General features: G+C 56.2%; 1 protein-coding gene across 3 annotated transcripts; it reads right to left on the reverse strand.

Moving 5' to 3' along the window:
• Positions 1-2,347: 2,347 nt before the first annotated feature.
• PHF19 (PHD finger protein 19) lies at positions 2,348-23,389 on the reverse strand. 3 transcript variants are annotated; one of them, XM_045468979.1, is made up of 16 exons: positions 22,087-22,259; positions 21,504-21,623; positions 19,479-19,679; positions 18,909-18,990; positions 15,944-16,039; positions 15,353-15,453; positions 14,660-14,808; positions 12,980-13,075; positions 12,143-12,211; positions 11,818-11,938; positions 10,263-10,330; positions 8,587-8,748; positions 7,940-8,027; positions 7,061-7,146; positions 5,967-6,062; positions 2,348-4,836 (listed from the first exon to the last, which is right to left on the reverse strand). In XM_045468979.1, the coding sequence occupies exons 3-16, from the start codon at positions 19,662-19,664 to the stop codon at positions 4,494-4,496; spliced, it is 1,743 nt and encodes a 580-aa protein (XP_045324935.1). In that variant the 5' UTR covers positions 19,665-19,679; positions 21,504-21,623; positions 22,087-22,259; the 3' UTR covers positions 2,348-4,493. The 3 variants fall into 3 exon arrangements, with proteins under 3 accessions (XP_045324935.1, XP_045324934.1, XP_045324936.1); XM_045468978.1 differs by lacking the exons at positions 21,504-21,623; positions 22,087-22,259 and adding an exon at positions 23,246-23,389; XM_045468980.1 differs by lacking the exon at positions 21,504-21,623.
• Between the last annotated feature and the right edge of the window lie 298 nt (positions 23,390-23,687).

Here is a 23,687-nt window from a genome sequence, read left to right on the forward strand (position 1 = left end):
CAGCTGCTTTTCCTTGACCTTTCCTAAAGTGGGACTAATTCCAAAGGTGATTTTTCTATCTCTGGCCTTCATTGGGTCATTTTCGATGCTGACTGTGCACAGAAAGCTTTCTTGGTGGACTTCCTTTGCCTCAGTGTCATAGTTACCTACAGGAAATGGGAGAGAACAAAATACCAGCTCTCTGCTGGTTTTAACTCCGTGTTCTCCGCAGCCTGCAGAAGAATCCTGAGATCAGGGAGCATGACACCTAACATAAGTGGCAGAGCTAGACTCTGAACCCAAGTCTGATTCTAGATCTGATGCTCTTACTGCCTCTTCCAGAGGTTGGACATACCCTTTTGTAGGCCAAACGCCCAGAGAGCCTACTGTAGCCAACTCTAAAGGAAGGGTGAGTCGTTCTGAAAACATGTATACAGTAATCGGTCTGGCACTTGAAAATGTACCGCAGTGTTTACTTGTCCCCACAGATCCAGAGCCTGGTGACAGTATCTTTGTTCTGCACCTCAGGGCACAGGACTAGAGGAGTTCAGTGATTCTGCAGGTCTGCGTGACTCCCAGCTTACTTACCGTAGACCACACTGCCCCCCACCCTGCCCCCTGAGTCATCCTGTGGACCTGGGATAGGACCTAGATGAGTGGCTCCATGCAGGAATTCCTTCCCAGCATTTCTCAGGAAAGGTATGTTTTTTGAATCCAGAATCCCCAGAAAAATCACTTGAGGAAATGAAAAACAATACTAAAATTATCTGTGAATACTAATGCTTAAAAGCATAAAGATGTTAACTGGTTTGAAGGAATCTATCTTTATCAAATCAAAACAGAGCAAGAAATACCAACACATGGAGTTGAGGGTGGAGGGACCCAGGGCAGGAGAGAAATGGTTACCAACCAATGAGTCTTGCTTGCGATTGTTGCCATGTCCCAGGTGTGTCTGTCGAGCCCTATCTGCTGCAAACTGAGTTATTTGTACAAATAAGTTAATACACATAATATACTTTATACAAATCCTATGAGCTTTGTTTGAAGAAATCAGCTTTGGAAGCAAAATAAATTTTAATTTAGCAATTTTGACACGTGATTCCATGTATTCTTAACCTTGCTAGGATATTTGAATGTTATTTGAATACGAGCCAGTAATGTTCCCTGGAGGTTTCCAGTGTTTAAATATTCCCTATAGGCTACAGTTCTTTGTAGTTACTGCTAAGCTTAATATTCCTGTTAATTTTTTTTCAGATATCTGTGATAATGGGGGGGGGGAATGTTTCAAGTATTTCAAGAATAACTTGTGATTTAGAGAATTTCTGAGAATTCTAATTTCTTGCTCCTAAATTCCAAAGTAAATATTTGTTGTAAATTTGTAATCACTAATCTAGACTACGAAGAACCAGGCACTCTCCAGCCTGGGCAGGACCATTGTTTTCAGGAGGTCTATATAGCTGTTCACTTTGAAACTTGGACTAGAACCCAGGTCTCTTGACCCCTCAGACCATTCACTTTTCATTCCATCACATTGCTGGCAGCCCAAAGAATAATCCCACCCCCTTACACCCTGGCTTCAGCTGTGGTTTTGTTCCAAGGGCAGCTAAAAGGCTGAACCAGAAACCATGGTAGAAACAAGTGGGAGCGACGGTTAATGAATTTTTTTAAGTGCAGACATGAACATTCAGGGTGATTAACAGGCTACACTTTGTCCCTGCAATTACAGAATCCATTTGAACCAATGACCTGAACCTCCCTGTAGCTGATTTTTTTCTTATCCCTTCATGCCTATTTTTCTCTCTTCTAACTGTCCCAAATTTAGACAGGTTTAAAGTAATAACCCATCACATCACACGTATATGTAGAAGGGTTTCCTCCAAACACCTGGGAGCTAAACTCGGCAGGGACTATTGCTGGCATCTGGAGGGTGAGGAAAGCAAAGGCACCTGCTTGGAGTGGCATAGGCCATAAACACCAGATTTCTCAGATTGTGTGACTGCGTGCATTAAGTAGTTTTAGAGCTGCTGTACGTTAACTATTTTAATAAGGTCAGTTTGAGGTCATTCCCCATCTTTTACTTCATGGCCCTCAGCTGTTTTTTGCCCCCATGGATCAGGTACTCACAGTAGAAAAAAAGTTCCACATCCTGTTGGTGGTAAAGGTGAGAATATTGTGGGGAGAATGTGGGAGGGAGGGGTAGGAGTGGCAGGTGGCCAGATGGAGTCCTGTCATGCCTCCTCAGTTTCCAGGAAACCAAGACCAGAAACCAGACCATTCCTCCCGGTACCCAACGGCTGATAGACGGTTCATTCACCAGGGAGAAGATAGTTAATTTTTCAAAGGGAGCTTTTAAATTATAAATCACACATATTAATTATAACTTTAATATAACAAATGTTATTAAAAGCAGCAATTCAAAACCATAAATCTTTTCAAAGGTGCACAGGGTTATTATAAGGTCAGTTGGCAGTAATGCAGCTATTATCTGCTATGAATGAAATGCTGGGGTGTGGAGCCAGGGTGGCCTTCCCAGGCCTTACGCTGACTTCCCAAGTGAGGAAGACACCCCCTCCCCTCTTCCGGCCCAGAGCCTCTCTGGAGCTTGAGTAGAGAAGGTACAGGTGCACTGTGGCAGGCCTTGCTCATCCAGTGCTTTCCCAGAAGCCTAGAAAGCCGAAGCCAGGCAGGAAGCCACAGACTGGATGCCGGGTCCCACACCCCTGCTAGGCTGGGGCTGGCTTCTCGGCTGCCCTTCCATCTGGCCCCAGCGGGGGGGCTTCCGTGGCAGCAGCTGTGGGGCTGAGAAGGGAGAGAACTGGGCCCAACCCCAGCTGTTCCCTGCCTGGGTCCTGCTGGGGAAGCAGAGGGGAGTGGGTGGGCCACGTGCAGGAGGTGAGGTCCCGTGTGAAAGGCACTGTAGGAGCTGAGGTTTAAGGCAAGGGGCGTCTGAACAATCTCAGGGACTCCATGATGCGCACAGCTGGGGAGGGCTGGGCACAGCCACGGAAAAACCAGCTCCCCAGGCCTGCTGCCCCCACTGCCGCCCCTTCGTTCACCCACTTTCGCCTTGCAGCTGGCAGCCTGCAGAACTCAGCCAGGCTGGAGGCCACGGTGGCAGTTGGCAAGGCTGGTCCCCATCTGGTCCACCCCCTGCCCTAGTCAAGGCACTTCTTCCTACTTTCCAATCAAGTGGGTCAGTTTCTAATATCTCTGGAAGCAGCAAAAATGAGGGGTCCCCTCCCCTTCTCATTTTTGGTTTCCCTCCAGGTGGTATGAGTTGTAATGTCAGTTCTAAGAATTCTACTTATACCCCTGCTGACAAAGGCTTCCCTCTGGGAGGACTGAACAACACAAGCCTTTTAAAAGTCCCAACCTGTCCCAAAAAGTGATTGTCAGTCTCAGGGTGCGGCAGGGGGTGAGGAAGAGGGTGTGCGCCCTCCACGCCTCCCTGTGGGGTCCTAGCTGGTTCATGGGCAGGACGAAGGGGCTGGAGCTGGACTTTCACATTTAGTTGCAGCACAGGGCCCCTGAAGAGGGCCACGGGAGAGCAGAGGGCAGGAGCCAGGCTGCCACCGGAGGGAGCGGGGTGCGCGTGTGTGCGTGCGGGTGGTGTGTAGGCCGCGAGGGTGAAAGCGCACGTGTGGATGGCAGCTTCTGTGAGAGTGGGTATCGCTCGGCTGGGTGTGAGGTGGGTCTGGGGGTGGGAGGCACAGGAGACAGCCTGAGGTCTCCTTTCCTCCCCCTTCCTGTCCCGCAAGTTTTTGAGGCCAGGACCTCGGCAACGATGAGGGGGCGGGGCCAGAGAAAGGACCAGCTCTGGGACCTCGGAAGCCGGAAGCCGACACCTGCAGCCGTACTAACTGGGCTCTGGTGTTTGTTGGTGCCTTGAGGCAGAGACCCAGCCTCTTGGCTCCTGGGATCCCAAGAGCCCCGGGGTCTCTGCCTCACCGGCAGAGGCAGCCTCCCACTCTCACAGCAGGGAGGGGCAGCAGAGGGGGGAGGGAAAAGCTCGGAGGGGCGTCCTCTTCACCTTCAGCCATGCTCGAAGGTTCCCGTTAGCACACCGTGGTCCCTGGGACGACCGGCTGCCCGCGGGTCAGCTGTGAAGGACATCCGGTACGGGGACAGCCATGCGCGCGCGTAGGTGTGTAAACACACCCCCGCCCCCCAACGGGGTAGGAGAGAGGTAAAGGGACATAATGGGACGAAGAGAAAGACTCGGGCCTCAGGGAGAAGGGTCCTAGCGCCACGGGGACACACATTCAGTTACAGGTAAACGGTTGGAGGGAGAGTGTGAAGACACTGAGTGACAGCCAGTGGGACCTTAGACACACAGGCAAAGGGGTGGCGAGCCTGACGAGGCCCAAGAGCGGAACAGGCACGCAGAGAGGCGCCGGCCTGGGCCTGGCAGGCAGGCGGGAGGGCCTTTCGGCCACAGGCACTCGCAGCTGTCTTGCTTTCCTCCCCCGCCCGGGGCCTGGAGAGAACGGGCTGCCGGCGTCCCCTGGGGCTCGTCAGTAAGGGGTGGTCCCTTCCCACTCCACCAGGTACTGGACCTTGCCCTCGGGCGTGACCCTCCTGGCCAGCACCTGGTACTTCTCCCCACAGGCTAGCCGCCCGGCCGCGCCAAAGTAGTTGGTGATGGAGGACTTCAGGTGGGACAGGGATGAGTCATCCTCACTGATGCTCTCGAAGGTGTGGCTGTCGACGCCCTCGTCCGGCCGCTCGGGGCCCAAAGCCCCCTCCGCACTGCTGTCTGAAGGGCAGCGTCCACCCGGCTCGGCTGCCCGCCGTTTTGCCCGCAGGGGCACGTACGCTTTGGCCGCCAGCTTCCTCTTGCGGCTGCCCACTGTCCGTCTGTGTCAGGGTGGGGGGGGAGGAAGACGGCGGGAACGGGGTGGAACGATGCTGACCAGCCCCTCTCCCTGAGGCCCCTCCCGGGCGCCAGGCACTGGGCCGGGCCCCAGGGGGCTGCAGCATCTCACCACCGTCCTCACCACGGTCCCCACCACGGTCCCAAGGAGGCCGAACAGGAGAAGCCACCAGCGGGCGAGTGGCTGAGCCAGGCATTCAAACCCGGGTGTGTCCGGCTCTAAAAGTGCACACTCTCCACGTAGGACCTCAGCACTGCACGCCCAGGTGGAGGGGCGCCACCCTGCGCCTCCCGAGTGCCGCGCGGAGGCCTCGCCTGCACCTGCACCGCGGAGGCCCTTCCCTGGGGAGTCGGAGGGGGTGGGGGATGGGAGGGAGGGACTGACGGGCCTCGTACCCAGAGTCTTGGATTGCAGACAGACAGATATACGTGGGCGACACACACACACACACAGACGAAGAGACAGAGAGAGGTGGTAGGGAAACACACAGAAGAAGAGGCATGTGTTCACAGATGCTTAGAAGCCAAGCCCTGGGGAGCTTGTGAGAACCAAAGAAACGAGAGGAAACAACTACAAATCCAGAGGCAGCAAAGGAGACCGACAACTAGAGATGCTCTGATAGACGCCAAGACACAAGAGTCCTCACATACAGTCACAGGAGCCTCCCGTGCTGCGGAGCACCAGCTACTGCCACACAGGCTGCACCCTTGGCTAGGTCCCCAGGTGCTTCTGTCCCTTCTCCCAGACCCCAGACCCTGCAGGATGCCATCTTCTCCTCCCTCAGGCTTCCAAATCAATGGCTCTTTTCCTTAGTGACCCAGAAGACAGACACCAGATTTAGACAGCCAGGAAGCAGGGGACCCTATAGTCAGGGGTAGAGACGGGCAAAATCATGGCAGGTAGAGCCCTAGAACCGAAACTGCTCGGCAACAAGTGTCACATAACCTGCAGCTGATGAAGAGCCACCTGAAGGCCCACATCAGAACCAGATGGTCCCGGGCCCCGAGCTTGACACCCCAGCACACAGGGTGGGCCACACGGCACCAGGGGGAGGCGAGGCAAGGCGAGGCGGCGGGGGGACGACGGACAGGGTCCATCCTGCGGGAAGCTCACCTGGAGTCATAGGAGAGGCTGGTGGAAGCCGAACCGGAGGTGCTGGCGGCGTCCGTGGAGTCCACGTCGGAGAAGAAGGTCTGGCCCGAGCTGGCGCTGCGAGGGGGAGAGGGTGAGCCTGCCGCCGGACCTCGGCACCCCTTGGGACCCTCCAGTTGGCCCTGAGCGCCGCCCCCTTCCCCCGGCCCAGCGAAGGCCCGCCTTCCCTCCACGGCGCTTCCCACCACCGTGCCTGCAGGGGCTGCTCCTCAGCCTGTCCATCTCCTACGCAGCGGCCTCCTGAGCCCGAGGAGCCTCGGGACGCTAGAGGAAGCCTCCCCCCACACCCGTCCCCGTGGCGAGAGGTGCACTAAGGAGCCTGGCCACCGCCACCTGGGTGTTATATAGACCCAAAGGGCTTTCATTTCCAGCACCCGTTCGAGCCTCCTAACAACCACGCGGAAACAGGTGGGAGGTGCAGAGAGGCTGGAGGACCCTGACGCCGCAGTCAGTAACTGGTACGTGGGGGCCGCAGCCCAGGCCTGACTGAAGCCCTTCCTCTCCTTCAGGAAGCGCCAGCTGGCCTTTGACACTTCCAGAAAGGAAGTGGGCTGTGTGTCCCCTCCCCGTGGGTGTACTGAGCATGAGGAGCTGTGGGGATACACAGACAGGAGCACCCAACACAGCCTGGGGGGGGGGGGCCAGGGAAGGCTCCCTGGAGGAACGGGAATGCAGGGTGGCCAAAGCAATTCTGGTATATGGTGTGAGGGCAGGGAGAGGCAGGACAGGGGCTGGACAGGTAGGGAGGGCCCAGGCGAGGCGGCCTTTGACCCTGCTCTGGGGAGCTGTCCCTGGGAGCCCCGCACACCTACAGCAGGAGGATGTCGTGCTGAAAGTTCTATCGTGGGAAGACCCGTCAGGCAGCCTAGTCAGTAGGCCTCATGCAGCGTGGACCCTTTTAACTAGAATGACCCAAGGGACCTTCCACTCCCTCAAAAGGCTCTCTCGTTTGCCCCTTCCAGAGCCTTCCTTCATTGCCAGGGAATGGAGGTCTCACTGCTTGCCTCTACCCCACGCTCCAGAACAGCCCTCTCTGCCGGGTCCCTCATTGGTACCTTTTCAAACTCTGAATTTCGTCCAGCGAGAAGTCAAATATGCTGGCCAGGTGGTGGTTGGTGCTCCAGGCTGAGGTAAAGTCACTCTGTGGACACAGGAAGGAGCAGGAGGATGGGTCAGTGAGCATCAGACCCGCCCCCCCACAGCACCCTCTCTCTGCTGAGGGCCACACAGGGTTTCTGAGGGCTGGGCCTCCCGAAGGTTAGACTCGTCACTCGCTTTTTATTCTGTCTGACCAGGGAGCCACATCAGACCGGTTCTAGCCCTGTCCCTAGCTGAGCACATGGCCTTCCCAACTCTGGGCCGCAGTTACCTGAACCGCAAAAGGTGGCCAGCGACACCTGCCGTGCTTCCCTGGTAGAGGTGTTGGGAAGCACAGAAGAATGAGATGTTGGCTGTGAAAGCAACTTGCTCGCTGTCAGGTGACAGGGAGGTGTGAGCATCGCTAGTATTCGTCCTCCAGGGAGGGCTGCAGCAAGGACGCGGGGCCAAGGAAAGACTGTTCCGGAGCCCTGGGTCTAGGCTGGGCTCTGCCACTGGCTGAGGTGTGACCTCAGGAAAGTCACTGTCCCTCCCTGGCACTCAGTGTCCCCACTGGACTGTGGAGGTGAGGATATTACCTACCCTGCCCCGCCCCCTTTGGCTTCTCAGGAGAGTTTGGGGAGAGAAAGCAGTCGTGGGAGAGTGTAGGGAGAGAAAGTGGTGGTCTCAAAGTGCCTGGTTTTTTGCTTGTTTTGCTGCAGAAGGAACCGGCTTCTCCTTTAAGGGATGTGGGAGAGTCCCTGGGGCCTGGGGTGCTTAGTTTCCTGCATAGGAATCCCTAATTAATGTGCTGACCCTGTGTGTGAACGTGGAGAGCAAGAAAACAAGAAACTAACACTGGGAATAGCATCTTCCAGCAAAAACTTTGATCTTTTTCTTCTATAAACTCGCCTTTTCTGCTGCTGGAATTCGTGAGGCAACAAACTGTGGAGACAGAAAGGGGAGAGGGTGGCTGGGTCAGAGCCTGAAGGCCCGGAGGAAGGAGAGGCAGGGCTGGGGTCACAGCAGGGCGGGTAGGGACAGGCGCTCCTTCACAGGGCTGTCTGGGGAGGGCACATCCTCCAGGCAGCAGGTGTAGGAGGGTGCGGAGGGGGGTGTGGTGGGCAGAAAAGAGGGAAGGATGTTCTGCCCTGGGCGCCCAGGATGAGGGGCTCAGCTTGGCCAGGAGAGCTAGGGACCCCGTACACACTCTCGCTTCCTCTTCCCTCTCTGCCTCAGCTCTAACCCGGCAAGACGGGGCCTCACGATCTGCCTTTCCCTCCAAGCAAGGCAATAGGGGCCGCGGTGGAAGAAATCCCAGATGGGGGATCAAGTCCAGCCGCTGACTGGCCCTCTCAGGGTGCCTCCAGCTGGGCCTAACCAGGTGGAGTTCTTCCCTGCTCACTTGGATGTCACTGTGGTCTCTGGGCCCACCGCACAGCACATAGGCTGGGGCTGGAGCCGGGAGCAGCGGAGACCCCGAGCTCGGTCCCCAGGCACTGACCCAGGCTTGCTCTTTCCTCTCTTACGCAGCTCAGAGGAGGCCACGCTCTCAGTGGGCACCAGGCCCTTGTCGGGCAGCAGCTTCCCTGGCGGGTTGGGCGGGACCCGGATGCGCAGGCGGAAGATGCATTTCTTCTTCTTGATCTCCTTGCCACAGAGGAACCTGGGGGGAGGGGGTGGACAGGGGGAGGAGAAAGCTCTGGAGTCTGTCGGTCCATCCTCCTGGGGAGGAGAGTCAAGCATTAAAATTACTCTCTGTCTCCCTGGACCCAGAACTGAAATCCAGAGTTGCCCGTGGAGATGCTGATTCCTCAAGGCCTGTGGGACCAGGGGTCCCAGGTGGTGGCTGGGGATGTGGCTGGTGGTCCCCCCCATCCTTCTTCTTGCATGTCTGTGGTTCCTGCTGCTCCTCCTCTCCCTCAGCCAGCCCCAAGGTCACCTTCTATCGGAAGTTCCAGCTTTCAGTGGAACTGCTATGGCCAAGACACTGGATCCTGCACCATTCTGTTCTCTGGTCTCCCCAGGGAGACTGGAAACACCTCCAGGTACTTCCCTCATCCTTCCAACACTAGCCGAGCTGCCATGAGGTGAAGAGGTGACTCAGACAGTCCTCCCCCTCAAGAGACTATCTACAGGGAGGGCAGGAAGCCCCACTACTCAAGAATAGTGAGAAGGCAGAAGGAAAATAGAGTGGCTAATTCTGTCTAGTGATGTCTGGAGAGGTTTCACAGAAGCAGGGACCATGTCCTATTCCTCCCTGTGTCCTCAGCATCCACAAAGGGCTGACACAGAGTAGCAGTTCAATAAACAGTTGTTCCTGGGGGTGGCTGGGGGGCTCAGTCGGTTAAGGGTCCAACTCTTGGTTTCGGCTCAGGTTGTCATCTCACGGTTCAGGAGTTCGAGCCCTGAGTAGGGCTCTGTGCTGAGTGTGGAAGCTGCTTGGGGTTCTCTCTCTCCCTCTTTCTCTGCCCCTCCTTCTCTCCCTCTCTCCCTCTCTCGAAAACAAATAAACGTTTAAAAAACAAAGTTGTTCACGGAACAAATGAGTGAAATGGATGGAAGAGCATCCTAGTCAAACAGAGGGATCTGAGCAAAAGCACTGAGTGGAAGAGCAGTGCATTCAGAATGGCTGACACCCAGAAGAAAGCAAAGAATCAGTGGCAGAAGGAGTGGGCAGAGTCTCATCATAAGAGGCCTTGAATGCCGTGCTCAGGAGCCTGGGCATTCTGTGCAGGAGTAGCAAGGGATGTGCCAGATGTAGGTTCTGAGGAGTCAGAAGTCTAGAGGGGAAAACATGGTGCTGGGGACAAGCTAGGAGGCTGTGGCCCACCCAAGAGATGATGGATGGAACCTTCAGTGCCTGGCCCAGAACCACAGACGGCCAGAGCAGGACGGGCCCTCAGAGATCAGGGGTATACCCCCTGTGGAGCCGAGCCCAGGGCCAAAATGCATCAGGTCACTGGAGTGCTCAGGGGAGGCATCACAAAGGAGGTGGAGTGCTCCCTGGATCTTGAAGAATGGGTAGGGCTCATCTAGTCAAAGAGAAGGGGCAGAACACCCAGGCTGGAGCACAGGCTGAGCAAAGACCACGAGGCCAGAAGATGCTTTACACCCAATCCCACCTGTCGGGGGGGGGGGGGGGAGGGCCCATGCACGCGCTCCCTTCCCTGCACGCACCGGCTTTTGTAACTGTTGAGCGCATTGAGGAGATGCGGTCCTCGGTCCGTCACGGGGGTGCTGGTGAGCTGAGGGAGAGCAGCCAGCAGGATAGTCAGACCCAGGCACATGGGGGCCCCTGTCCCCTCCCTGCAATCTCCGGGTGAGGACCCTGACTTCCTCCAGGATTCCAAATCTTTTCACCTCTCTGAGCTGACTTCTCCCTCTGGAAATGGGGAGAGTAACTCCCGTCCTAGATGTATCAGGAGCTTTAAAAATGCCCATGCCCTTGACCCAGTAATGCCACGCCATGGGACCTATCACAGAGATCTAACGTGAAACACAAAGCTTTAAGTACAAAAATGGTCACTGCAGCGTCGTTCCTAATGACGGCCAAATATGAAACGTGGGCAAGAAACTAACTGCCCAACAGGAAGGAAAGCACTAAGTAAACCATGCTAGAAACCAAGGAAACCATTAAAAATGTTGATGAAAACTCTTTCTGGAATATGGAAACGTATTTATGATATAATATGAATTGAAAAAAAAAAGGTGATTTAAAATTTTACTTACTGTATAACCTAAGCCAAGGAAAAAGGAAAAACAGACACAGAAGAAAGGATGGAATACATTAGTAGCAGTTGTTTCTGTGTGGTGTGATGGGTAGGTGACGTTTTAAAGTCTACTTCCTTATGCTTTTCGGCATTTAACAATTTTTCTGTCAGGAACATGTATTTTTTTTTATATATCAGAAAAAAAGTTATTAAAAATACCAGCTCTATCTGTCTTTTAAGGCTTTACAACACGTATGGCTTTTATAAATTATCAAACACCATAAATGAAGATGTTGTTATATGAAAAGCTTTTGCAAAGCATAAAGGGTCGTCCTTTTTAAAAAAATTGTTTTTGGTAAATTCCTGTCTCATCAAAGAAAGATTTCTGGCAGTCAGTAGAGAATATGCCCCAGTCTGGATTGGTAGAGAGGACTCTTAAGGCTGCTGTTAGGGAAAAGCGGGCATGGCCCCACCATGAGAGAGGTTGGGATGCCCTGGCTCCAATCCTGGCTCAGCTCCAAAGCTGTGCTGGCCACCTCTGACCTCCTGAAAGTCTGTGGTTTGTTACTTTACTGCCCAGCTCCCAGGTTCGCAGGCTCCCGCTGACCACTTCTGCTATTCAGAGTAAGATCAGCAGAGGGCAGGCCCACTTCACTTTCCACTACAGCCAGGTAATCTGGAGCAGGTCCAACATCTCTGTAGGGAGCCCTGTTGCAGCCAGATCCACCCCCGGTCCCCTGCTGCTGAGTCAGGGTGGCCCCAATCCGCCCGCTGCCAAAACCCGGGTCAAGGAAGCCCCTCGCAGGGCAAGGGCTCAGAGGCTTGGACCAGGGGATGTGGCAGCTGCAAGGCTCTAGGTCTTTCTCCCAGCCAACAGCCCTTGCAGGCAGGTGGTGCTGCCGAAGGGTGAGTCCTCAAGAGACCCCGAGACCAGTCCTGCACTGTGTGACCCTGGGCAAACCTCTCACCTCTCTGGACCTCGGTAAGCCCACTGTGGAATGGACTCTGGCCGTTCTGCATACCTTGCCAAGCTGCAGGAGCTCCCAGTGGTGGTTGACAAAGGCCAGAATCTCCTCAAAGTCAAAGTACTTCTTCTTGCTCTGCACCCCCAGGTTGTAGAGGGCCAGGTGAACCACATCCACCCTGGGCAAGGGGGCGAGTAGGTGGGGCTGGGGTGAGGCGGCAGCCTGCCCAGCCCGGGCTGGAGCCTCCGGGGCCCAGGCTGAAGGGCAGGGGCAAGGCTGGGACCTGGTGGCTGGAAATGGAATTGTTCCCGGAGGGAGGTGGGAGCGGAGCAGCTGGGAGGGGACAGGGGTGGGCCTGGCCGAGCGAGCCCCCCCGTCTCACCATCGCAGGGGCAGCCGCTCGATGTACTCCGGGCCCTGGTTACACACGGAGCAGAAGAACAGGTAGAACCTGGAGGAAGGTGGAGAGAGGCCTGTGGTGGCAGGGGCTGACACCCCACCCTAGCCCAGCCCTCGCCCACCCTCGCTCCCCACCGGCCTTCCCACAGTGAGTGCTGTCCTCCTTCCAACGACTAGTGGTCCCTGCAGGAGGCAGTGGCTAGGACGGGGCAGGACACAGACCACACAATACTTCCCGACCTTCCCCTATGCCAAACTCTTTCCCAAACGTCTTTATCCCAGAGTGTGGCTGAGTTCAGAGCCAGCTGAGCTAGGCTGGGCTGCAGTGGGCACCCTCTTCCCCTCTGAGACACACACACACACACACACACCCACGTGCACACACACGCAATCACAACCCTGACACACCAACCAAGACACGCAATATCTGGTGTGACACACAGAAGCCTTCTGTTAGCTTAGCCCCATTCATTAGAAGCCAGATCAATCATCCAGCTCCTAGTGGCTCCTCTAGTAACCTGGGTAGGGGTGAGGCGGGGCCTCCTGCATCCCTCCCCCTCTGCCCAGACTCAGGAAGGGACTGCGGCTTAGGGGAGGTGGGGCTTTGTCTAAGGTCCCCGACAAGTCAATGGCAACTGGGGCTGTGGTCTGGCACAGCCCTCTACTGAGAAGGCCTCCCTCACCCTGAGCTGCCTCCCATGGACAGGCGCCCACCTCACAGATCCCCACCTGCGTAGGGCCTGGCAGGCAGTCTGAAAGAGCCACCACCACCGCTGTCCCCTGTCCCCTCAAGGCTGAAGTGGATCAGATTAGCACCTACCGGTCTCCGAACATCATGGGCTCATTGAGGCACTGGGTGCAGGCCTCGTGGAACCACTGCCTGCACCGGTAACACTGCAGCATCCGCAGGTACCATCTGGAGAGCCAGAGGAGCCAGGGTCAGCCAGGCCCACACTGCTAGCCAGGCATCAGCCTCCGCAACCTCTCCCAACACAAACTTGCACTCCACCGGGGGAAAAGGAAGAGAACTCACAGTTACCGAGCACTTAGGCTGGGTCAGGGGGAGGTCCAGGGAGCAGGCATATGCTACATTGTTTGATCTCACCCTCTGGTAAAAGATGGGCCACTGCCCTAATTTTAGAGACTCTGAGCTTAAATGGCTTGCTCAAGGTCACTCAGGAAGCAAATGGTGGATGGTGATTCAAACCCTGGCCTCCCTAACTTCAAAGCCTGCCCTCCTCATGACACAGTTGGAGCCCCCATCTCTGGACTGGGCCCCCCACACAGCTTCTCAAAAACTACCGCAATGGGAAGGTCTGCCCTAGAGACTTGGCAAGAATATAATGGCTCCTGTAAGCTCCATGGGCAGCGCCATGTCTGGTTTTTCTCACCCAGTACTGTATCTACCCTGTCATGGCCATTCAACAACTATGCACCGAATATGAACAAAGAGCAAAGTGGTATTTCCTCACTGACAACCGATGCTTCATTCATAACTTGTCAGGTGCGGTCCATGGACCGTGAACATCAGAATCACCTGGGGTCCAGGTTAAACTACGAGGATTCCTTGGCCCACTCCAGACCTACTCAATCTTTTGCTGGGGGGCGGGGTGGCAGGCGGGAGATGCACTGAGAACCACTGCCTCAATTCTGTTAAGGTCTCTATAAGCATTTCTTCCTCTGTTATCCCATAGACCTCCCCACACCCAGGGAAGTTGATGGGGCTAAGGTAATTAATCCCTTGGCCTGCTAGGCTGGATAAGCCTAGCTAGGCCTGCTACCCTGCTAGGCTGGATAAGCCCAGCCTCCAGATACCTACTGGTTGTCAACAGAGCTTGGGTCTAAGATTCAGGACTTTAGGGCATCCCATACAGATATGTCCTGAGGGCAGAGATCCCCATCTGTCACTTCTGTGGTTCCTGCCACAAGGTCTGGTGCAGTCAGGCCAAGAGAGCAGGCTCAACCCCCCATGGTTACAGGGAGGCCCAGGCTGGCAAGGAAGAATCAATCAAAGACTCCTGTCCTATAGTCAGGGCAAGAATCCCGTCCACAGCATCCCTGACATATGACCCCCTACCCCTGCTTGCACACTTCCAGGCCAAAGTACTTTAATGCCTCACCGGCAGCCTGTTTCATTGGCTCAGACAAGAGCAAGGTTTACCTTCAATTCCATGCGCCAGCAGTAACAGCTATTTATTAAGTGCCTTCCAAGTAACAGGCACTGCATGAGCCTTTATGTGAATTAATCTAATCGCGCCCTGTCCACCACACCGTATAGCGGGAAAACTGCGATGAGGACTGCACTCAGGGGCTGCACACAGCCCCAAGGGGCTGGGAGGATCTGGACACTTGGGGCTAGGCTCTTAGCCGCGCTTCCACACTTCCTTCCCTTCCTGGAGCCACACAGCCTGAGCTCCAGCCTCGCTCCCTCGGGCCCCGCCCCTCCGCGGAGCCCCCGCCCACCTCCCCGCCCCCGGAGGCCCCGCCCCCGCGGCCTTACTCTCCGGGCCCGCCGCAGTAGCAGTAGCACTGCTGCTGGTTGGTGCGGTGGGGCGAGTCCCACTCGAGCTCCTCCGGTTGGTAGGACAGCACCATCTTCACGGCCTGCAGCGTCCTGGCGATGGCGCCCTTCTTCAGCGCGCCGCCTTTCTGCGGGGAGATGAGGGTCCGGCTCAGCGGCGGGGTCCCGGTGGGGGGTGGGGGGCGCGGCCACACAGGTCTGCGTGCGGCCAGCACGGGGGAAACGCTGACTCGGGGACCCGCAATTATTCCAACGTTGTCAGAAACGCAAGAAGCTTTTTCTTATCGATCCCAAATCTATGCTCTCTCCATCCCAGAAAGATCTCTATTAACAACAGTATTAGTAGTCGCACGCTGCAAGAAAGGTGACAATAATAACCAATAGGTACTGAGGGTGGCTGCTTACATGGATTTTGTCTTTTGATAGTAGAGCACCATTTATTGGGGGCCACCTACCCCTGGCACCAACCCATATCCATTTTACCATTGAGGAAACAGGCTCGGGGAGGCTAAGGAACCTGGCCAAGGACGTACCACTCCCTGGTCAGTAGCAGGAGGGCTGTCTGCCTCCAAAGCGCAGGCTCTGTGACCTGCAGTCAGGTCGGAGCCCAGGGAGTCCAGGCTCCCCGACTGGAGTGGGGAAAGGCAGGGGCTGCAAGGGGGGAGGGCTCACCCGCACAGCCAGGGCGAAGATGCAGCGTCGGCAGAACCAAGGTGTGAGCAGGGGCCGGTCGGCACTGCCTGCTATAGGGATGTGGCACTGCTGGTGGTAACCTGAGGAAGAGAGGGGGCTGCTGAGTGCCCACAGGGAAGCAGTGACCCCAAGCCAGTCAGCCCAAAGGCCACAGGGCTGGGGAGGGTGGCAGCAGCTAGGAGGAGCCGGGTGCCTGCCAGCTGCCAGGGCACTGGCAGGCGATGCTCACCAAGGCAGCCAAGTTGGCGTCCAAGCAGGCGACTAAAAGACAGCCTGGGCCCCAGTAGGGGAGGCACGACAACCTGGCTTAAGCCTTTGTGCCCCATCTCTCCACCCTCCTCTCTACTGGGTTAGGGGGAGCTCCAAACTGCATACCTTGTCTCACTTTCCTGGAGCCCCAGCTCTCCCCAGGGGTCACTTCCCTGGGCCCTCATTCCCATGGACTGGCCCCCTGTCACTCTGGAGCTCCAAGAGAAAGGGGAAGCCGGCTAAGATCCCAGTAGCAAGGCATATGCCATTTGGGGCTGGTGCGGGTGGGGGCCTCCCATGTGCCCTGCTCACCACACTCACCCAAGCCACACTTCCCACAGATGAGGATCTCATTCAGCGGCCCTGAGGTCTTCCCCAGGCAGATGTTGCACTTGGGCTCCTCCCCTGGAACGCCAGCTGAAAGGGAGAGAGGGAGGCCCTCGGGGTCAGGTTCTGCTCACTCGCAGGACTTAGAAGAGTTTAAAAAAATCACCCTCCAGTTCCTGAGCCTCTACTGGATGTGGCGCTGGGCCCCATGGGCCAACTCACTGAATCTCAACACTCTAAGGTACCTATTATCATTAGCCCATTCTAAAGGTGGGGAAATTGAGGCTCTGAGAAGTCCCAGAAGTTAAGTAGGAGAGGTCGGATTCAAACCCATGGCTCTTTAAATGTCAACTCCTTTGTTCTTTCTGACCATATCACGCTGCCTCTCCTGCCTAATTTAGCTTGTTTGTTAAACAAAATTTTATGTTAATAATAGAATGTTCTAATGAAACTCCATGTTCTTACCAATAATGAAAAACTCACAGCCAGTCTTGTTTTGCCTATATTCCCACCCACTTTCTCCTCCTGTATTATTCTGAATCACTTCCCAGATACCTAATCATTTTCTGAAAATATTTCAGTATGTATCTCTGAAAGATTAGGATGTTCTTTTAAAAAACAAAAACTTGGGGCGCCTGGGTGGCGCAGTCGGTTAAGCGTCCGACTTCAGCCAGGTCACGATCTCGCGGTCCGTGAGTTCGAGCCCCGCATCAGGCTCTGGGCTGATGGCTCAGAGCCTGGAGCCTGTTTCCGATTCTGTGTCTCCCTCTCTCTCTGCCCCTCCCCTGTTCATGCTCTGTCTCTCTCTGTCCCCAAAATAAATAAACGTTAAAAGTATTAAAAAAAAAACAAAAAAACAAAAAAAAAAAAACAAAAAAACAAAAACTTAACTACAGTGCCTTTATTGCACCTAAAAATTAAAAATGGTTTCTTACTACCACCAACAAATTCGGTGACTATTCACATTTCCAACTGTCTCTTATATAAAAATATAATAAGTTCAAGTATGTTCAACTGCTTTTTTTATTAACCTTTTTTTTTTTTAACATTTATTTATTTTTGAGAGACAGAGCACAAGCAGGGGAGGGGCGGAGAGAGAGGGAGACCCAGAATCTGAAGCTGCACAGAACTGTTAGCACAGAGCCCGAAGTGGGGCTCGAACCCACAAACTGTGAGATCGTGACCTGAGCTGAAGTCGGATGCTTAACTGACTGACCACCCAGGTGCCCCACAAATGTGTTTAACTGCTTCTAATCTACAAGTTCTTTCTCATCTCTTTTTTCCTCTGCTTTTTTTTTTGGGGGGGGTGGTTATTTGTTGAAGAATAAGTGTATTTATGTGTGAAAGGTTTGCGTGAATAAATTAATACATTTTGAAACATGTTTCTGTCTGGTTCCCCCCAGCCAACTAAAAGTTTTGTTAAGGACTGAAATGGTAGCTGCTCCTCACGATATCCCCAGGACTTCATAAAGTGTGTGGAACATAACACGTGGTCAAGACATGTTTGTTGAACATGAACACGCAGTCTCCTGCCTCTTATCCCACAATACGCCCCCAGGCAGGGGCTGCACTAAGCCGGCACTGGCTTCAGGAAGTAAAGCCATTGATATAAACCAATAAAGCAACAAGCTTAAGTAATCGATAACTATGGCTTGCTCAGCCTTGTGCTCTCATCTTGGGCACAGCCAAGGACAGGGCCCCATCCTGCCGGTGAGGCACAGTCGTCTGGAGGGGGAGACAAGCCGTTCCCCAGGGGCGGTGGCACACGTGTGGTCCCTGGCACGTGCTGGACCTTCTACTCAATGTCTGCTGAGGGGTCTTTCTCACCTGTTGGCTCTCTGTGTCTTCAATAAGAGGGTAACTTGGGAGAAGAGCTCCTCATTGCTTTGGATCTCTGTATTATAAATTGAGGGTGACGGGAGCTTGGAGAAGAACCTCCAAGTCTACGTTAGCCACAACATCTTAGAGAAAAGGGCAGTTTGGAATCTCTACAAACTGGCTGGGTTCTGCGGCCTCTACTTGGCAGGCTCCTTGAGATCATTTCTTACAGTAACAAATTATTTAGAGACTGCCTCCCTGTAACTCCGGAGCACTGGGCTAAGAGTTTTACGTGGAGTCTCACTTAACCACCCTGAGAGTCCAGTATTTTCATCATCTCCTTATTGTTCAGATGAAGAAACAGGCTCAGAAAGGTGTTGTCACTTGCCCAACGACACGCAGCTAGCCAGCAGCAGAGCTAAAACTTGGTCCGAGGTCTACTGAGCCTCCGCTTGGAGCTCCACGTTGGAAATACGAGAGTGCCGTGACTGCTTAGCGAGGTCTGTCGTGTCCGTGGGAAGGGACAGCGGTGGCAAGACACGAAGATGTCAGCTCTCTGAGTGCAGGGGTGGCACCCAGCCCAGCTCCCTTTCGCCCCCGAAGCTGGTCCAGCCCCGCGTAGGCATGATCATCTTCACCCTGCCCAGTCCATCTCTGCTCTCCTGGCTTTCCACCGAGGCTAGAGCTGCCTCCGCTAGGTTTCCTCACACGGGGGTACGGCACACGGTGCTCACGTCTAGAGGTGCCCGTCTGGATTGCTTGGACCCCTCCCCGTTCCTAGCCCCAGACTGACCCACAGCTTCGTGCAGCAGGGGTGAAGCACAGCAAGAAAGCAGACACGGGCCCGAGACCTATCCCAGTTCTCCCGGCATCTTCCCGAACCACCTTCTCCGCCTTCCTGCCTCCCTTGTGACAGGGGAGACATGGGAGTAATCAAGGGCATGACAGATGTCAGAAGCCCTTTTCCGTGTAAAAACACAACTGGCCACCTTACCATCTTCTCAGGTGGGCTTGGTGGGGAGTGGGGAGACAAGGTCAGGTGCCAGGAGTGCAAGAGAGAAGGACAGGAGGACAAAACAGAAGTGGAGGAGGAGAGAGGCCCAGGGATGGGGCAGGGGCCCAAGCTCTTAGGAGTACTCACCATGCTGTATGTCCTTCCACAGGACCCAGTATTTGGAATTATCTTCAAAAGTCACCAGGCAGCTCTGCTTAGAACTACTGACCTGGGGCACGGAGAGGGAGGGGTAACGTGAGAAAGTGGCTGGGGAAAAGCCACTGGGACGTGGTCTTCCTCTCCCATTTCTGCCCCTGCAGGACAGAGAGATTACACCCACTCCTTGCGCTCCAGAAAGCAGAGCTGGGCTGGAAGGGGAAGGAGGACAGCAGTTCCTGGTAGTGCGCGCCCAGTCCCTGGAGCTGCACGGTCAGGGGCCAGGGGACCACAACTTGGTGGAAATGCTGAGGACAGCACAGGCCAGGTGGTCATCTGAGATCCTCTCCAACCTGCCTTTGTTTTGTTCTGTAGGATCGCAGAGCTCTTTTCTAAAGACCTGGTTGGATGATGTTGGCCCTAAGGATGGCACCTGTAAGAGCAGACTCTGGCTCCTTCCATGTTCATCTTGGGAGGATGAGGGGGATGAAGGGAGGCCTAGGCCAGAGGATGAGCAGAGAGGCTGAGCCTCGGAACTGGGGCCCTGGAGGAAAGGTTTACCCTCTTGATCTTCCCGAGGTAATACAGTCCATCCGTCCAGCGGCACAGCACATACTGGCCCTCCGTCAGCTTGGACATCAGGTCTTTGAAGTTGTTCTTGGCTTTTGCCAGAGCCCCCTTGTTGGGGAGGTGGCTGGTGGCACCATAGGAGTCCCGAGCGCCTGGGTCCAGAGCGCGATTCTCCATCAGCTTCCCCTGACACTGGAAGAGAAAGAGAACAGAGTTTTTACTCCTCGCTCCCCTGCTCCAGAAGTCCATCCGGGGAAGGAAGGAGACTACCACTTACGAAACCCGGGCTATGTGCCAGGCACTTCTATTATCTCACTGGAGCCTCATGACAACCCTGCGAGGGAGACATTATTACTCCCATTATACACAGAAACTGAGGCTTGGCAAGGGAAAGTGGCCAGTGGGGCAGAGGCAGAGCCGAGATTCATAACCAGGTGGGCTGATTCTAAACCCCACCTCTCTTTCTCACCCATACCATGCTGCTTTCTAAAGACAACGAACCCCTCAACCATCCACAGAGTGGTCTCCGCACCCAGGGGGCCTGAATCCCAGGCTTAGGACCCTGAAGCTCTCTCCCTTAAGCAAACGGGCTATCTGAGTGGAGGGTCTTCTCCAGGGGAGCAGCGGAAAGTTTTCACTCTCCCCCCTCTCTGCCCCTGCCCTGAGATCTGGTCCAAGGAAAGTCACCTAGGAAGGAAAATTCCTAGCTGGCTTGTGACCCGGTATAGACTGGCCACCTGTGTCTTTTGTAATCCCCCTTTCTGTTCTCAGTTATGGGGTGATTTAATGAAAACCAATTCTGGGACATTTAAACTCACTATGCTTCTACTCAGATGCAAATGTGCTCCACACGGTGAAGTCATTGCTGGTCACTCTCCGCACACCTGTCTCTCTCACCATGCTACGACATGTGCCACTGCCCCAATGCTCTCTTCTTTCTGCTAATGGTACCACTGATGGTCCCCAGAACACGAGCATCTTTAGACTTCTCCAACCAGTGAATTGCCACAATTGGCCAACTTCAAGCCTAGTGAATTCTGGCATCTGGCCCCTCTCTTCCAAGCCCATTTTGGTTCAGGCCTCTTTTGCTTGGGCCATTCATTCATTCATTCATTCGGTAACTGGTTCGGAAGGCTCACTTATGCTGGGTACTAGGAAGGGGAATGAGACACCAGCGCCCAGTGCAGGTCACTCCCTGCTTTCCTGTCTCCTACCAGACTCTTCCCCAGGGCCCCCAATTCCCTTTCTTAGGCTCCCTTCCAGAAACCTTCTGTGGCTCCCCCATGTCTTCTGCTGGCATTGAAAGCCTTCCCCAAGGCCCCTTCCTCCCCTCTCTGGGCTCACCTGGCTCAGTGCCCTTCCACACACTCCCTGCTGAGCCAAAACACAGCCTTGCACCTCCTACTCTGGTCCCCTCCCCCCAGCCATGGCACCGGCACCTGGTGTTACAATTATTTATAGACAGGGAGAGAATTCTGTGTGTTTTTCTGTGTGAGTGCATGTGCACTCCCGTGAGATTGGGCTTGATGCTGTCTGCAGCAGTATGTCAGTGGGTATATGAAATGAAATACATGCATGCGCATGTCAGGGGCCATGGGGCAGGCAGGGCACTGTTGGGGTCTTGGCCCCCCAGACGATAGCGTGGCCACGTTCCCCTCCACCCCACACACACATTCTGCCCTTTTCTGGACGGCAGGCCATTCTGCCCTTTTCTGGACAGCAGGGCAGCGCAGGCATTGGGCAGGGTCAGCGCTCTGAATCCCTGCCTTCTCCCTGCCACCTGGCTCCCAGGCGCTGCGAAGTCCCCGCCCGCCGGGCCTGGGCCCCGGGCCGCGGCAGGTTCACAAACTGACACTTCCTCCCCCCTCGCGCCGTTGGGAGCCGGCCCGGTCACCGCGCCCCCACTGGCCGGGCGGGGGCCCCCGGGTGGCGGCCCCCTCCCCGCGCCTCCATCCTCCCGGGGCGGGCCCCCGCGGGCTGTGATTGGCTAATTCAAACCCATCTGCAAAGAAATGCCTGTTTGCGGGTTCCCGTCGGCGTCCAGTTCAAATCCGCGGCACCCGGAGCGCGGGGCCGGGCGGGGGCAGGAAGCGAGGATGATTCATGCGCCGGGGCCTCTCCCAGGGCAGCCGTTGGCTTTTTAAAAAAGGGTGTTCAGGAGGGGGGGAAAAAAAAAAAACCTTGCAGAGGTACCCCCTTCGGGTTCAAGCGCTCCTCTCTTCAGTCGCTCCGACGCCAAGCCTCCCCCGTCCCAGTCCTGCTGCAGCCTGACTTCGGACGTGAGCAAAATCCCAAATGCCCCCGTCGGTCTCCACCCCGCCCCACCCCCCGCCCCGAACGGGAAAAGTCAAGATTTGGGGCTAGGGAGCAGCGACCTGTCACCCACGCCCCCCTAAGGCTCGGGGACTCGGGCGGGGCTCCCCGGCCCCGCGGACGCCGCACGCCCCCGTCCCAGCCCCAGGCGCGCGGCTCCCCGGGACCCCAACCCCCCCACCCCGACCCCCGGAGGCGCTCGGCCCGCCGCAGTCCGGGGAGATTTCGAGAAGAGGGATGTGTGCCGGGAGCGAAGCGTGTGGCGGGGAGTCCCCGCTGAGCTTACCGCGAGCCTGCGTGTCGGCCGGTCCCACTTGGAGTCTGGCCACCAGGCGCATCGGCGGCGGAGGCGGCTGCGCGCGGCCCGCGGCTGCCCGGCCGAGTGTCCGCCCGTGGGGCCGGGGTCGGGGTCTCGGCGGGGGCGGGGCGGGGCGGGGGCGCCGCGGGGAAGAAGGGGGGGAGGCGGGGGAGGGAGGGGCCGGGGCGCTCAGGAAGGGGCCCCCCGGGCGCGGGGCGCCATCTTTTTCGCGTTTTCCCGCGAATTATTGACGTCCCGCTTATGTAATTAGCGGGGGCCGCGCCGGCCTCGCCATTGGAGCCCGCGGCCGCGGGGCCCCGCAGCGCCTCCCGCCCGCGCCCGCCCCCGCCCCCGCGCGCCCCCGGCCCCCGCGCGCGCATCCCCGCCGCCCCGCGCGCCGGGCGCAGGCACGCGGCGCGACAGCACGGGGACGCGGAGCCCGCCGCGACCCGGCCACGCCGCGGGCACACGCGGAAGCACCGCCCCGCGCCGCTGGAGGAAACACACTACGCAGCGCGCGGGGCGCAGACCTCCCGCTGGCCCAGACGCGCGGCGGGGAGGTGCGGACGCGCACTGGCTGCAGGCGGGGACGCAGGCCCGGGGCGGCCGGACGGGATTCACACACGTAAACACGCAGCAGCCGGCGCTCGCCGCGTGGACAGTCGGGCCGGAGACCAGCACAAGCATAACGTAGATCCACAGCGCACGCAGCACAGACCCAAGTTCCCGACACACGGTACACACGGCACACAATAGAGACACGGACTGGACACAGATACAAGGAGAGACACAGAGTGTGCACAGCACGGACACACAACGGAACATGCACGTAAGGTAGACAAACAACAGGCCCACAACACCAGACGCATGGCACACGAACACAACGCACAGGAAATAAACACAAAGATAGAATCGCGAATACATACCAGGCACACAAACACAAAGTATAAATAAATGGCACACCGTGAAAGACAACACTCAGGGTCATAGGAATAGCTGACTGAGGCACTGGACATGTCTCCAGTCACCTAGAGTCCTTGCCCTGGGGAGGGGGGGGGCAGACTTGTCCGTATCCAGACTCACTCTGTGGGGGTGGGGTGAACACTTGCAAACAACCCCCCACCCCATCCCTCAGCCCTCCTCTGACCTGCTACCGTCGCGTTCTGCAGACACTCCGTGGAGTCTGGGGGCAGTGTGCACATCGTGGGTGTGGTCAGTGGGCATCCGCATCCCAGCCTTCCATGTTCACTGTCAAGTTGCCCACCATTGGCCCTTTGCCTCCCCGCCTTGGGCTCTGATCTCTCCGGCTGGCTGGCTCTGCCTTCGAGATGCCAGTGGCGGAGATTATGGAAGTAGAAGCTTACCTCTGGGTCTGAAAGGCCAGCTCCACTAATTGCTGGCCGTGGGACCCTGAGTTTCCTTATCTGAATAGAGTTGCTGTGAAGATCAGAGTTGACATTTGCACAGTCCCTGGCACCCTGCGATCCTTGTAGTTTCAAGGAATTACATATTCATTGAGTGCACCCTGGGGGGACCTAGAGCTGGGAGCCACGGGGGCCACAGTCTCAAGGGGGAATCAGGCTTTGACA

The sequence above is a fragment of the Leopardus geoffroyi genome, chromosome D4 (genome assembly GCF_018350155.1).
Source record: "Leopardus geoffroyi isolate Oge1 chromosome D4, O.geoffroyi_Oge1_pat1.0, whole genome shotgun sequence".
Lineage (NCBI taxonomy): Eukaryota > Metazoa > Chordata > Mammalia > Carnivora > Felidae > Leopardus > Leopardus geoffroyi.

Excerpts from the sequence above, each read along its gene's own strand:
- PHF19 (XM_045468978.1), bottom strand. The coding sequence starts at position 19,664 with ATGGAGAATCGCGCTCTGGACCCAGGCGCTCGGGACTCCTATGGTGCC. Across the intron at positions 15,454-15,943 it reads CTGTGGGAAGTGTGGCTTGG|GTTACCACCAGCAGTGCCAC; the intron begins GTGAGTGTGGTG and ends TCTCTTCCTCAG. Across the intron at positions 13,076-14,659 it reads TACTGCGGCGGGCCCGGAGA|ATGGTACCTGCGGATGCTGC; the intron begins GTAAGGCCGCGG and ends CTGGCTCTCCAG.